The 13,902-nt window shown below is 36.2% G+C and overlaps 2 protein-coding genes across 2 annotated transcripts; one reads left to right on the plus strand and one right to left on the minus strand.

Moving 5' to 3' along the window:
* Positions 1-1,857: 1,857 nt before the first annotated feature.
* LOC119000627 (olfactory receptor 5L1-like) lies at positions 1,858-2,847 on the minus strand. Its single transcript, XM_037065711.1, has one exon. The coding sequence runs from the start codon at positions 2,845-2,847 to the stop codon at positions 1,915-1,917; it is 933 nt and encodes a 310-aa protein (XP_036921606.1). The 3' UTR covers positions 1,858-1,914.
* A 4,894-nt stretch (positions 2,848-7,741) lies between these two features.
* LOC119000624 (olfactory receptor 1020-like) lies at positions 7,742-8,682 on the plus strand. Its single transcript, XM_037065708.1, is given in 2 exon segments — positions 7,742-8,048; positions 8,051-8,682. Coding segments are annotated over 2 exon segments (939 nt in total).
* The last annotated feature ends 5,220 nt before the right edge of the window (positions 8,683-13,902 follow it).

Raw genomic sequence — 13,902 nt, forward strand, 5'->3', positions numbered from 1 at the left:
CATAATCAAAATTCATTGATATTTTATCATTGAAAAAATTTATTGTTTTTCATCTTTGTATTATTGAGTTATACTCTAGTCTTTATTATATCCTTCCTTTTATTTGTTTCTGTTTGTTTGCTTATTTTAGGTCATTTTTTTCTGAATCTGTAAATATGGAATCTAAATTTCCAGTTTTGAGAGATTTCTTTCTAAATATCACTCGTTCAAAAAGTTGTAGATTATGTTTTCATTTGCATTTAATTCAAAGTATTGTAGAATTCCTCTTGTGTTCCCCCACCCCCAATTTATCCTGAACTGGGGATATTTTCCATTATTATTATTTTTTAGAGAAAAAGAAAATGAGAAAAAGAGAAAGAAACAATGATGTGAGAGGGAAACATCAATCAGTTGCCCCTGACACATGACCCTAATGGGTATCAAAATAGAATCTAGATAAGTATCCTGACTGTGGATCAAACCCACAAATTTTTGGTGTTCCAAAAATAGGATGATGTTCCAACCAACTGAACCACCCAGCCAGGACATCTAGTACTCTTTTGTGACCTTTGAATTCTTTAGAAGTGTGTTGTTTAATTTTAAAATTTTGCCTATATTCTAGGCACAAATCTTTTATCAGAAATGTGCTTACCTTTTTCCATTTAGATTCATTGTTCTAAAGTAGGCAGTTTTAAATCTACTCACACCAAACTAAACAAATGTACAGGGTATTCTTGACAAGACATAAAAATTTTTGATAATCAAAGCTACAAGATAATGCTGGGGAATCTAGTATGTACAGAATATTCATTGAATGAGCAAACCTAATGTAGAAATTGAGATAAACACAATGAAAGCACAAATAAATTATGAATGGTGCATATAAATCAGGACTGAATGAAGAAATATGGTTCAGACACAGAGAGGAAGGCTGAAAAAAGCTAATTTCATCAGGAGCAAAAACACAAAAAGAATATAAATGGAGGCTAAAAGTCCACCTATAAGGCACAACAAGCATTTGACCCACACGTTGTATAAGCCCAATGATAAGAAAATATAAANATGAGCAAACCTAATGTAGAAATTGAGATAAACACAATGAAAGCACAAATAAATTATGAATGGTGCATATAAATCAGGACTGAACGAAGAAATATGGTTCAGACACAGAGAGGAAGGATGAAAAAAGCTAATTTCATCAGGAGCAAAAACACAAAAAGAATATAAATGGAGGCTAAAAGTCCACCTATAAGGCACAACAAGCATTTGACCCACACGTTGTATAAGCCCAATGATAAGAAAATATAAAATGATAAAAATGGTCAAAGTTGGAAAAGTTGACAGTGATAGCAATAGTTATTAAATGTAGCTACACCTTTAACACAACATATAGATATTAAATATCTTATTTGGTAGATACTAGTCTCCAGAATTCCAAAAATATTAAATATTGCAATGACAGCAACAAAAAACTTAATAAAGGAAGCAGGAAACAAACGACAGTACATATACACATATGGAAAACTCGTTCTGTATGTAAACTGGCAAAACTGTGTTTTTTCACTGTAAAATAAGAGGAATTAGATTCTGAAATAAACCATAGTTTCCAGAATGAATCAGAAAATATGATTCCCAACTTTCTTTCTTAACCTTATAAATGTTTTAAACAAAGTTAATGTAAGCCTCAGCAGTTCATTTCCGAAGCAAATTTAAAATGTTTGAGACTGCATAAAAGCAAACATAGGCTGTGAATTTTGAAATATGTTCAACCGTACCCTGCTCAATTGCAGAGGCACAAAGAAAAGTGAATCTGAAGGACTCACTCCTGCAGACCTGCACTCTGTCTGTGCTGTCCACACCTACACAGCAGCCCACCACTTCAGCCCTCCACCAGCCTCCACTGTGGGACCCTGTGTCTTGCCAAGATAATACTCTCTAGGAAAACATTTTGGAGCCCACCACTCTTCTGAGAGCTTCTTTCACATCTTTGTTCCTTAGACTGTAGATCAGGGGGTTCAGCATGGGAATCACTACAGTGTAGAACACTGCAGCCACCTTATCAGTATCCACACTGTTGCCAGAATTGGGCCAGCAATAAGTGAAAAGGATTGTCCCATGGAAGACAACAATGGCTGTGAGGTGGGAGGCACAGGTGGAAAAGGCTTTGCGCCTTCCCTCTGCAGAGCGCATCCTCAGGATGGTGATGAGAATGAACAAGTAGGAGGTGAGGATGATCACAATGGCGATGATCTCAATGAAAGTGGCCACAATGAATGCCAACAGTTCATTGACAGTGACATCAGAGCAAGCAAGAGATAAGAGAGGGGGCAGATCACAAAAGAAGTGGTTAATCACACTTGACCTATAGGATGGGATCTGAAGAGCTAAACACAAGTGGATCAGAGAACACGCAGTCTCACCCAGGTAGCAACAAGACACCAGCTCCACACAGAGATTCCGGGACATCTTTACCATGTACAGCAGTGGGTTACAGATGGCCACAAAGCGGTCATAGGCCATCACAGCCGGCAGGAAGACCTCAGTTACCACACACGTGCAAAACAAGAATTGTGCAGCACATCCCAGGAAGGAGATAACTTTGTCTTTGTTTAAGATATTCGCTAGCACCTTTGGCAAAATGATGGTGGAGTAACACAAATCCACCAAGGACAGGTGGCTGAGGAAAAAGTACATGGGGGTGTGAAGTCGAGAGCTGACCTTTATAAGTGCGATCATGCCCAGGTTGCCCAAAACTGTTACTCCATAGATCAGAAGGAACACCAAGAAAAGAAAGACCCTCAGCTCAGGGGCATCTGATATCCCAAGGAGAATGAACTCTGTCACAGCAGTACAGTTCTCTTCCCCCATTTCCACCAGGTCGGAAAACCAAGGGATAAGTTTTGTCTTTTTTCTGCAAAAAGAAAAAAAGACCAAATCAACAGGAAAATAATACCAGCAATATATAATGATATCTATCAAGCAGGGTATGAAATATGACACAGATAAAATTGTAATGTAATTTAAAATATTGTATCAGTGGATCTCACTGATTAAAATTGACTTAAAAATCACCAGAAAGGTTAAATAATTCCTAACTTTATTTATCACAATAGGTTGATTGATAGATTTAAGTTCAGTGGTTTCATTGGTTCCAAAACAGATTCAAATGATAAACTTCAAAGATATTAACTCCTGTTCTCCAAAAAAAAAGGTAAATTCTAGTCCTCTAAGGAAATACCTACTGTGGATGTATAAAATAAAAAAAAAATTAGTTGAGTCTATTGGGAACATAAATCTGAAATAGATACAAAATTCTTTAAAACTTCACGTTTCAGGTGACATATTGGTTATATTTGTGGCCCATGAAATCCACTTAAATTGGAAATTTTGAAAAGGAAAATTAATTCATGCCCGTAAAGTGAATTGTCTTATCAAAAGAACACACTGGTTTAATTAGTTACAATATTGACCTATGCTACTAAGTTCTTAGGAAGATGAAACTTTTCTATAAATTTTTGTGGAAGGTAATTAGTTCACATCTATTAGAAGACTTAACCCTGACAACAAAAAAGTTACCGTGTATTTTAAGAAGAAATTAATAATATGTATTAATTACATTGACAAAATGATGAAACACTACATCCAAGGCTACATTGAAGTGTTGTTTATAATATTAGGGATGAGAAAATTTAGTTGCCAGAGCAATTAAAACTTTACTTTTAGAGAACAATTGTTACAAGCTTGGGCCTCATATCTAGGGTCGAAAGCTATTGTGCTGTTTTATATTATCTTTTGAAGATGGTTAATTTCCTTAAAGAAAGAAATATAATAAAACACTTGGAGTATACAAGTAGATGGAAGTGAAGATGTACATGTAGAGGTATGTAGACATATGATAGATAGTTTACATGTTATCACTATATTTTCGCTATAGGTGAAATGTTAATCCTTTCCCCACATTAAGAAAGGGAGGTGAATAAAAATTTCCCAGGTTCTCTGAAGTACTTAGTTGGAAAATTGGTTACATCATACTCAGATACTCTTCATAAAGTAGATATACTTTTCGGACCTGACCTTAAAGAAAAGGCATAAGGAATTTAAAAATGTGATGCTCTGTCCTTCTTCCTAGAGGAGTATTCCCATTATGTCATATACATACACAGAATGAAAACTGAGTTATGAGATTCTGCACTGAAACAACCCTTGCATTTTCAACATAGCTTGAGCTAATTTTAAAGTGGAAGCAAATCACCTTTCTGAAATCATGATTTTATTATTACTTGGCCGAAAAAAAAAACAAAAAAAAACCCAAAATCCTGAATTTACCCACCTAAGAGTTAAACCAGGAAAACAAACTTGGAAGAATTTCTTCCTAGGTTCTGGGCTGATAATAAGAAATTAGTTTAAGGTAAACCCAAGACCAATCTAAAAGACTTCATTGAATGAACACAGATAGTCCTCATGCCCTGACTAATTCTCCATACCCACTTCTCAGGCCCATACAATAATTCAAACTTCAGAATGAGGGTGTCAGCAGTATGGTGGTTACCAGAGGGAAGGGGAGTAGGGAGGAGCAGTAAAGGGTAAAGGGAGCCAAGTATATGGTGACAGATGAAAACCTGACTCTGGGTGCTGGGCCCACAGGGCAATATGCAGAGGATGTACTGTAGAAATGTACACTTGAAACCTGTATAACCTTATTAACCAGTGTCAACTCAATACATTTAAACTATGACAAAACTCAAAACTCTAGTAACATAAAGACTCACTCAAGTTTCTCCATGATCACTTATTTCCATGACAAAAATTGATGTGAAATAAAATGGAAAGAGATGAGAGACAAGGAGAAAATGAGTGGAAGAGAGAGAGACACTCCCATTTCTTCACTCTGTATCTTTTCATGAACATCAACACTTGGGGTGTTCCAGAGGAAACTCGTCTAATTTCTCCGTCAACTGACTGTCAGTACAAAAAGACAAAGCATTTGAAGCAGTAAGTGCACAGGAATGTGGTATGTTAAATCACTCTCTGTTAAAGAAGACAAATCAGATAATTATACCTATAAAATCATTGTTTGCTGGGAAAATATACTCATTTTAATTTTCAAGTAACCAGATCTTAGCATTAGCTAACAAACCTGAGTGACAGGCATTACCTCCCTAGTGCTGAGCATGTTAGGATGAGTAGGGTACACAGTTAGAGACTTATACTGTGATTGAAGTACCTTGGGAATTAAATGGGTCCCTCAAGTTGAAAGTCAACTATTAATTTCTGTGGTGTAACAAAATATAAAAATTAANAAATGATCTTCATTTTGACAATACATTGCTCTCCATATTCTGGGTGTCACGGGGAGTGGGAGTTACACTACAAGGGCTCCCACATTTATAAAGATCACCTTTGGATCCTGCTTCAAGGAAGTGTTAAGTGGTCTCCTGAGGCAGCTGGCATTTCTGGAGACAAGGAGCACCTGAGGGGAAAATGAGTGTGGAGAGGAATCTAAACAAGGTGACCAAGGAGGACTCTGCCTCCTCCACATATACCCCAGAGAAATAAGACAATGGTTAGAGCTCTTCAGTCCCACAGGTACAGCACTCTCTTGTGTTTAGCTGGTGGAAAAATACTTAGGTAGTTTTTCAACACACCTAGCATTTGTTTAAGTCTGTAGTTATTTCTGAATCACCCTGTCTGTTGTAGAAAAATAACACATGGTAAAACATATAATTAATTATATCTGTCACATATTCCTGAGAGACCCTGTTCAATTCCCACAGACCAGACACGGAGATGGTGATATAACCCAGCTCAGTGGGGAGGCAGAGCTGATCCCTTCTGCAGACAGACTGGATGGAACATGGAAGTCAGTGCATTGGGACGGGGCAGGGACTTGCTGTTTGTCTGGTTTCTGTTCAGATGTCTCTCACTTTGATCTTCCTTGGACTTAATATATGCTATGAAAACTATAGAGGGTATGAAATAGTATACCAAATTTTAAGTACTTTCATCAGTGTAATTATTTTAAAGACATATACATAAATGGAAGGAAATATAATGAAATGCAAGCATAGATTGTGGAGATGTAGAATTTTTTATTTTTGATCTCTTATCTGTACTTTGTATATTTTCAAAGAAATGTTTTCTTTTATTAGGCAAAGGATTTTTTTAAAGATTTGTCTACTGGAACAGATATTCAAATGAATAGGATATAAATGGCAGGATGTACTATAAAATGCAAGCATAAATTGAGGAGGTGGGAGAATTTTTTATTCTTAATCTCTTACCTGTACTTTTAAGAACTTTATTTTAATTTCTTCAGTATGAACATTTTATTTATTTATTTATCTACTTATTTATTACATTTATTATGTTATTACAGTTGTTCCATTTCCCCTCTTTTTTCCCCTCCACCCTTCACACCCACTCCCACCAGCCTTCCCCCCACATACACTAGTTCATGTCCATTGGTCAAATATATATAGTTCTTTGGCTTCTCCATTTTCTACACTTTTTATATTTTTACAGGAAATATTTTTTAAAAGATGTTTCTACAGGAACAGATATTCAAATGAGTTTATGCCAAGGGTTTGGAGAACTGCACATTAATCACTAGATCATTAAACAGATTTTCTTTTTCTGTTCTCCTGGCTTCAACTCCACTGTTACTATATTCTCAGAGAAAAGAAGGGATCACATATGGCCTACATAACATAATGATTGGGTGAATCATAGAAGTCAATTGACCTCCAAAGACCAATTCTTCAAAGCAAAGAGGCAAATTGCAGAGCTACTCAAGGAAAATAGGAATCAAAGAAAACAATAAGAAATTACCTCTGAAAACTTAAAATGGAACTGCCTTTTAACCCAGCATTTCCAATCCACCTACATCATGTGGATTCTAGATGATTAGAGTAAAGTTACTCACAGAGAAATGCAGCAACACTTTCTTACCTCTCTGTCACCCTTGACCAGCTTGCCTAGAGTCGGGTCCTAAACATACTGCCAAACCTCCGCTGAACAACAGCTGCTGTTGGAGGGAGCACGGTTAGCCTGGGCCTATTCCAGCCTAACTATCAGTCATGGGGAGCCTCCAGCCTCTTCTCGAGCAACCACCACCCTCTTGCTCCAGTGGGTCCTGAATCACAGACTATCTCTATCCTTGACTATTGAGACTGGAAAGGACAGGATGGGTTAGTAGGGAACAGTAAAACAGGGGAATGTTATATCCAGAAACCTAACATATCTCTGCCCATCCACAAGTGTAACAGTGAAGAAAAATAAAACAACATAGTCGTTATTTCTACCTCTCAACTAATTATGTTTCTTTATTACAGGACATAATGCAGTCTCTGCAGCACTGAAAAAACAGCAACAATCTTATCAGAAGATGTGGGTTACTGAACCAATTAATTTAGAACTATTGCCTCAGCTGTGAAAACATTAATTTCTTAATCTCTAAGAAAGGAGTAACAAAAATTATTATAAATACTACATAGGTTGATATGAAAATAGCATGATTTAATATAAAAATTGTGCCAGAAATTTGGTAGAATTTCATGTAAATGTATCATTAATATTTATTGACTCACACTATTTAGCATGTATTTACAAAGAGTCAGATTTCCTCATGGAGTCCTACCATTTTTCCTGCTTTTTCTAATTACTGAAAAGAGAAAGAATCAGCAATTTAACTAATAAGATAGATGATGTTAACACTGCACATCCATTTCCTTCCTCTACAACCAGGGATTTCCAGACATGATTCATGGCTGTTGAGAACTGCACCATGTTTACTGACTTCATACTCTTAGGACTCTCTGACAGGCAGGATGTGCAGCAGGGGCTCTTTGTGCTCTTCCTGCTGGTTTATGGCATCACTGTGATCGCCAACCTAGGGATGATCCTGCTGATCAACATGGATCCCCGGCTCCACACGCCCATGTATTATTTCCTGAGCAATTTGTCTTTCTGTGATGTCTGCTACTCCTCCTCTGTCTCTCCCAAGATGCTGGCTGATTTCTTATCTGAGCAAAAGAAGATTGCATATAATTTGTGTGTGGTTCAGATGTTCTTTCTGGTACTTTTGCAGATGTGGAATGAGTCATTCTGTCTGTGATGCCATATGACAATTACGTAGCTATTTGTAATCCACTTCTATATACAACAGCCATGTCTGGAAGAGTCTGTACTCAGCTAATGGCCATTGTGTACATCCAAAGTCTGGTGTACTTTGCAATCTTTACCTATTGCACAATTCGATTGTCATTCTGCGATTCCAATGCCATCGATCACTTTTTCTGTGACTTCCCACCCTTACTAGCCCTGTCCACCTCAGGCACAACCATCAATGAGATAGTGATGTTCACGTACAGTAGCTGTGTTCTGGGGTTCAGTATTGTCACTCTCCTCCTCTCCTACAGCTGCATTATAACCTCCATCCTTAGAATGAAATCAGCCAATGGCAGACACAAAGCCTTCTCTACCTGTGCCTCCTCTCACTTAACCACTGTGTCTATGTTTTATGGGACACTCCTGTTCATGTATTTCCAACCCAGCTCAAGTCACTCCATGGACACAGACAAAGTGGCCTCTGTTTTCTACACAATTTTCATTCCCATGTTAAACCCACTGATCTACAGTTTGAGGAATAAGGATATGAAAGATGCCCTGAAAAAAGAGGCTGGCACTAAATTATGTTCTGATTGAAGCCATGTTTACAGTAGTTCAGGTATTTGATATGCATTATTATGGGTTCACCAGTGCCTTATGGTAAATATTTTCATTACTTATCATTGTGTCTAAATTAAATGTAGAGACCAGTCATTATTGATCTTATTTCATTCAGGTGTTGGATATTCATTATTATTGATTCATCAGGATCCAATGATAAGTATTTTTCTTTACTTATTTGAACAAATAATAAAGGAGAACTTCCCCAGTCTGGCAAAGGAAATAGACTTCCAGGAAATCCAGGAAGCTCAGAGAGTCCCAAAGAAGTTGGACCCAAGAAGGAACACACAAAGGCACATCATAATTACATTAGCCAAGATGAAAATGAAGGAGAGAATCCTAGAAGCAGCAAGAGATAAAGGAACAGTCACCTACAAAGCAGTTCCCATCAGACTGTCAGCAGATTTCTGGAAAGAGACCTTACAGGCAAGAAGGGGCTGGAAAGAAGTATCCCAAGTCATGAAATCCAAAGACCTACAACCAAGATTGCTCTATCCAGCAAAGCTTTCATTTAGAATGCAAGGGCAGATAAAGTGCTTCTCAGTTAAGGTCAAATTCAAGGAGTTCATCATCACCAAGCCCTTATTATATGAAATGTTAAAGGGACTTATCTAAGAAAAAGAAGATAAAAAATATGAACAGTGAAAGGACAGCACACTCACAGTTACTATCAACCACACCTTAAACAAAAGCAAACTAAGAGGACAGCTAGATCAGGAGCGGAACCGTAGAAATAAGGATCACATGGAGGGTTAGCAACAGGGGAGTGGGAGGAGGAGAAGGTACAGAGAATAAGTAGCATAAACAGTATGTAGAAAATAGATGGGGGGAGGACAAAAATAGTAGGGGAAATATATAATCTAAAGTACTTGAGACAAGTGGACATAAACTAAAGGGGGGGATGGTGGGGGAGGGGTGTGCAGGCTGGAGGGGCATGAAGGGTGGGAATTAGAACAAGTGTAATGGCATAATCAATAAAATATATTTTTTAAAAAAGAGGATTCTGAGGTAGTTATAAAAGTGACTGATTCCTAGCTCAGTCACTTAGTGGTTGTGAGACCTTGGGCAGGTCAATTAATCACTAATGAGTTTTAGTTTCATCATCTACATTAAAAGAATAATTGTACCTTTCTCAAAAATTATGTTAATTTTTCTTTTCCAGCCTCCATAACCTCAGCATATTGTGACCTTTCTGCTCTAAAGATATCACCTCACACCTGTCAGAATGAACATCATTAATAAATGAACAAACAGGGGCAGGAGAGGTTGTGGAGAAAAGGGAACCCTAGTGCACTGTTGGCGGGAATGCAGACTGGTGCAGCCACTGTGGAAAACACTATGGAATTTCCTCAAAAAACTTGTAAAGTGATCATCCTTTTGAGACAGTAATTCCACTTCTGTGAAAATATCCTAAGAATACTGAAACACCAACTCAAAAGGATATATGTCCCCCTATATTCATAGCAGCATTATCTACAATAGCCAGGTGTTGGAAACAGCCTAAGTGTCCATCAGTTGATGAGTGGATCAAAAAGTTGTGATATATTTGCAAAATGGAATTATTACAGGGGAGTTAAAAAAGTAGGGATTCTTACCTTTTACAACAGCATGGATGGAACTGGAGGCTTTTAACACTAAGTAAAATCAGCCACTCAGAGAAAGACAAATACTGTGACTTCCCTTATATGTGGAGTCTAATGAACAAAATAAACTAATGAGCAAAGTAAAATCAGAGGCATAGAAACATGGAAAGACAGACAGCTGTAAGAGGGGAGGGGGAAGGTGGGTACTAGATCAAAGAAAGTGAAGGGATTAACCGAAGAACACGTACCCATGACCTGTGGACATGGATGATGGTGTGGGTATTGCCTGAAGGGGTGGGGCGGGTGTGTGTGGAAGGGGACAAAGGAGGAAAAATTCAGACAAGTGGAATAGCTTAAACAGTAAAATAAAGTAGAAAAAATAGGAATAAAAAATAAACTTGGCAGCATAGCAATTCTGAGTCAATCCAGATATTTATTTTATCTGGAATCCAAGGTATGAGATACAGCTAGAGAAATCTCATGCTTACCAATCTATAAGATCCAATTCAGACAATATGATAATGATATCCAGAAGTGTGTCCATGCCCCCTGTAGTGAAAAATTGAAAAAGATGTTGAAAAATCTCTCCTATCTACCTCTCAGCGTCATCTCTGCCTTTCCTGTCCTTGCTCTAATTTACAAATCTGTAAACTGTAGATAACTGATAACAGTTCAGGTGATATTTGACTATAAACACATACATTTTGTCCAGTGTAGACAATTGATTTCCCTCTCCCCCTGTGAAAAAAAAAGACAATTTGTATCTATTTGTATATTGATATGTGAATTCCTGACCTATAGTTCTTTGAATTATCTTTATACTAATAACAGCTTAATTAATGAATCAACTAAGTAAAATCTATCATACATGTTTATTTTACACTTGCATAAAATTCACAATATTAAGATACATATATGTCTATATTATTTATGTTATATATATTTTTATATATTGTTCTTTAACATTTCATATTACATACAGATGTTTCCCTCATAATAGCCATTGTAAACCTTAACAGTTCTTTTTAGGTCTCATTTTACTACTTTCTGCTCATTGCCAGAAAATAATTTCTATTCTGTGCAGAAAAGTATAGAACAGCAAATACAGACACCCTCTACTTTCTCATCTTGTCATTGTGTAAGCATTTGAATTCATCAGTGATTCCCTCTCTCCCTCCTTTCCTTTCTGAAGAAAACGTGCCCCTCCTCTCTGAAGTTAATCTCTTCAACTGTGCACCAGTGAATTCTGTTTGCATCAATTGAGATGTTATTATTACTATTCATCTTTGCTCTTACTATTGTTAATCATCTTTCTTTCATAAACTGTCAGTACATATCAACATTCAAGTGAATCTCATCCTCAAAAATGTTCCCCTGTGCCTACTTTCATTTCTTTTCCTTCATTTCATTAGAAGTTTTCTTATAGGCATCAATACTGGTTTCCAGCTTTTTGCTTTGGTTTACTGAGTGAAATAGAATTTTTGTCCTGACAATGTCAAATTTGTTTTTTCTCCAAATCCCAAACTACATTCTAGATGTTCAATCTATGAGTTTTCTGTGCGTAATGAACTTTATTTCTCTATCCCATGTGATAGTTAGATGTCTCCATTTCTCTTAAGATCTCCTTCAATAATTCTGAGGATTGTTTTAGTATTATCACATGTTAAACATGCAATTCTTTTTGTTTTTCAGGGTTTTTTGGTTGATGTTGTCATTGTTGTAAATACCTCAAGCATTTAAAACCAGTGTTATTCTAAGCATTTTTCTCAAAACATCTGTTTCCTATACATTAAATAAATGACTGTAAGAAGATAAGCACTTAAAATCCTATCAAGCTCTAATGTACTGAGATTAAGGTAAGAACCTTTACTAGATTGTTATCTTTTTCACTCACCTTACTACACTGTTGTATCAGTTCAGTTTTCACTGGAAANCCATTTCTCTTAAGATCTCCTTCAATAATTCTGAGGATTGTTTTACTATTATCACATGTTAAACATGCAATTCTTTTTGTTCTTCAAGGTTTTTTGGTTGATGTTGTCATTGTTGTAAATACCTTAAGCATTTAAAACCAGTGTTATTCTAAGCATTTTTCTCAAAACATCTGTTTCCTATACATTAAATAAATGACTGTAAAAAGATAAGCACTTAAAATCCTATCAAGCTCTAATGTACTGAGATTAAGGTAAGAACCTTTACTAGATTGTTATCTTTTTCACTCACCTTACAACACTGTTGTATCAGTTCAGTTTTTACTGGAAAAAATAATTTTGAGACTTAAAGATGAAAACATTGGCTATTGCCAAATGTTTATAATGTACTTGGGTAAGCCTATGGTCATAGAAGAAAGTTGTGCCTCCCTTAGGAAGTCTGTGGTTCACTAGCACATTGCAAGTCCTCTTATATTTTGTTTTGAGGCCTCGATATTAGTTTTCTGATCTCACATCCTATCTCAAGAACACAGACTCTGATATCCAAAACCCATGGGAAAATGTATGTGAGCAAATGGGTCCAACCTGTGGCCCACATGCTACATGTAGCCCAGGATGGCTGTGAATGTGGCCGAAAACAAAAATGTAAATTTACTTAAAGCCTTTTTCTATGTTCATAAGTTTTTGTTAGTGTTTTTGTATTTATTGTGTGGCCCAAGACAAGTCTTCTTCTTCCCGTGTGGCCCAGAGACATCAAAAAGTTTGATACCCTTATCTACTGAGTTGATTAAACAAAAATGAAATGATCCAATGTGTTTTTGTACATCTTAAGAATCTCTCTCTTCCTCTCTCTCTCTCTCTCTCTCTCTCTCTCTATATATATATATATATATATATGTATATATATATATACTCTCAATAGTAAATTATTATATAGAAAATTGGATTACGATAATCACTATCTAATTTGATTTAGCAAGTGTAAAGCAATTTATGTAATAACAGAATATATGATAGGTTGGTAAAATAAATGGGAAAGAAGCAAAAATATATCTATCAGGTTGTTAAGACATAGAGATCTTGGAAGTCAACATGTAGATTGAAAACCAATTATAAACAAAGTCAATGACTTTGATATGTGTTATATGTGCATTGTGCTGAAATGGAATTCTGGTCTTCCAAGGGCCATACCCGAGATTGTACTTAAACAACAATAACAAAAAATAAATATGTACATATACACATTTACCCTGTGAATATGTGTGCCAACATATTCTACAGAGAAAAGGAGGATAATTTCAACTGAACATTAAGAATTTTGACAAGTATCCAATAGTAAGAAAAAGACATTAGAAGCAACATAAGCAATTACATGGAGATTGAAAAATTCATTATGTGACTGGAGAGTTGAAAATGAAATTTAGAGAGAATGTGTTGCCTAATGAAGGAAGACAAATAAAACTGGGGAGAAAAAAGAAAAATATATACATATTATATATGAAAAGAGATATGATCAATTTTGAGCTTCTATCTGTCCAGAAGATTAATTTCAGCAGAAAGAAATTCTTTTTTCTCCAATAATTCCACCAAAATCCCATACTTAAATCATTAGTTCACTAGTCAACACTCGGAAACCCATCACTGGAGCCCTGGTGACTGGCCATGAACATTTCATCAAATTC

The sequence above is a fragment of the Sturnira hondurensis genome, unplaced genomic scaffold (genome assembly GCF_014824575.4).
Source record: "Sturnira hondurensis isolate 20B ecotype Veracruz unplaced genomic scaffold, ASM1482457v3 Scaffold0015878, whole genome shotgun sequence".
Taxonomy (NCBI): Eukaryota; Metazoa; Chordata; class Mammalia; order Chiroptera; family Phyllostomidae; genus Sturnira; species Sturnira hondurensis.

Coding starts and splice junctions, on each gene's coding strand:
- LOC119000627 (XM_037065711.1), bottom strand. CDS start 2,847: ATGGGGGAAGAGAACTGTACTGCTGTGACAGAGTTCATTCTCCTTGGG.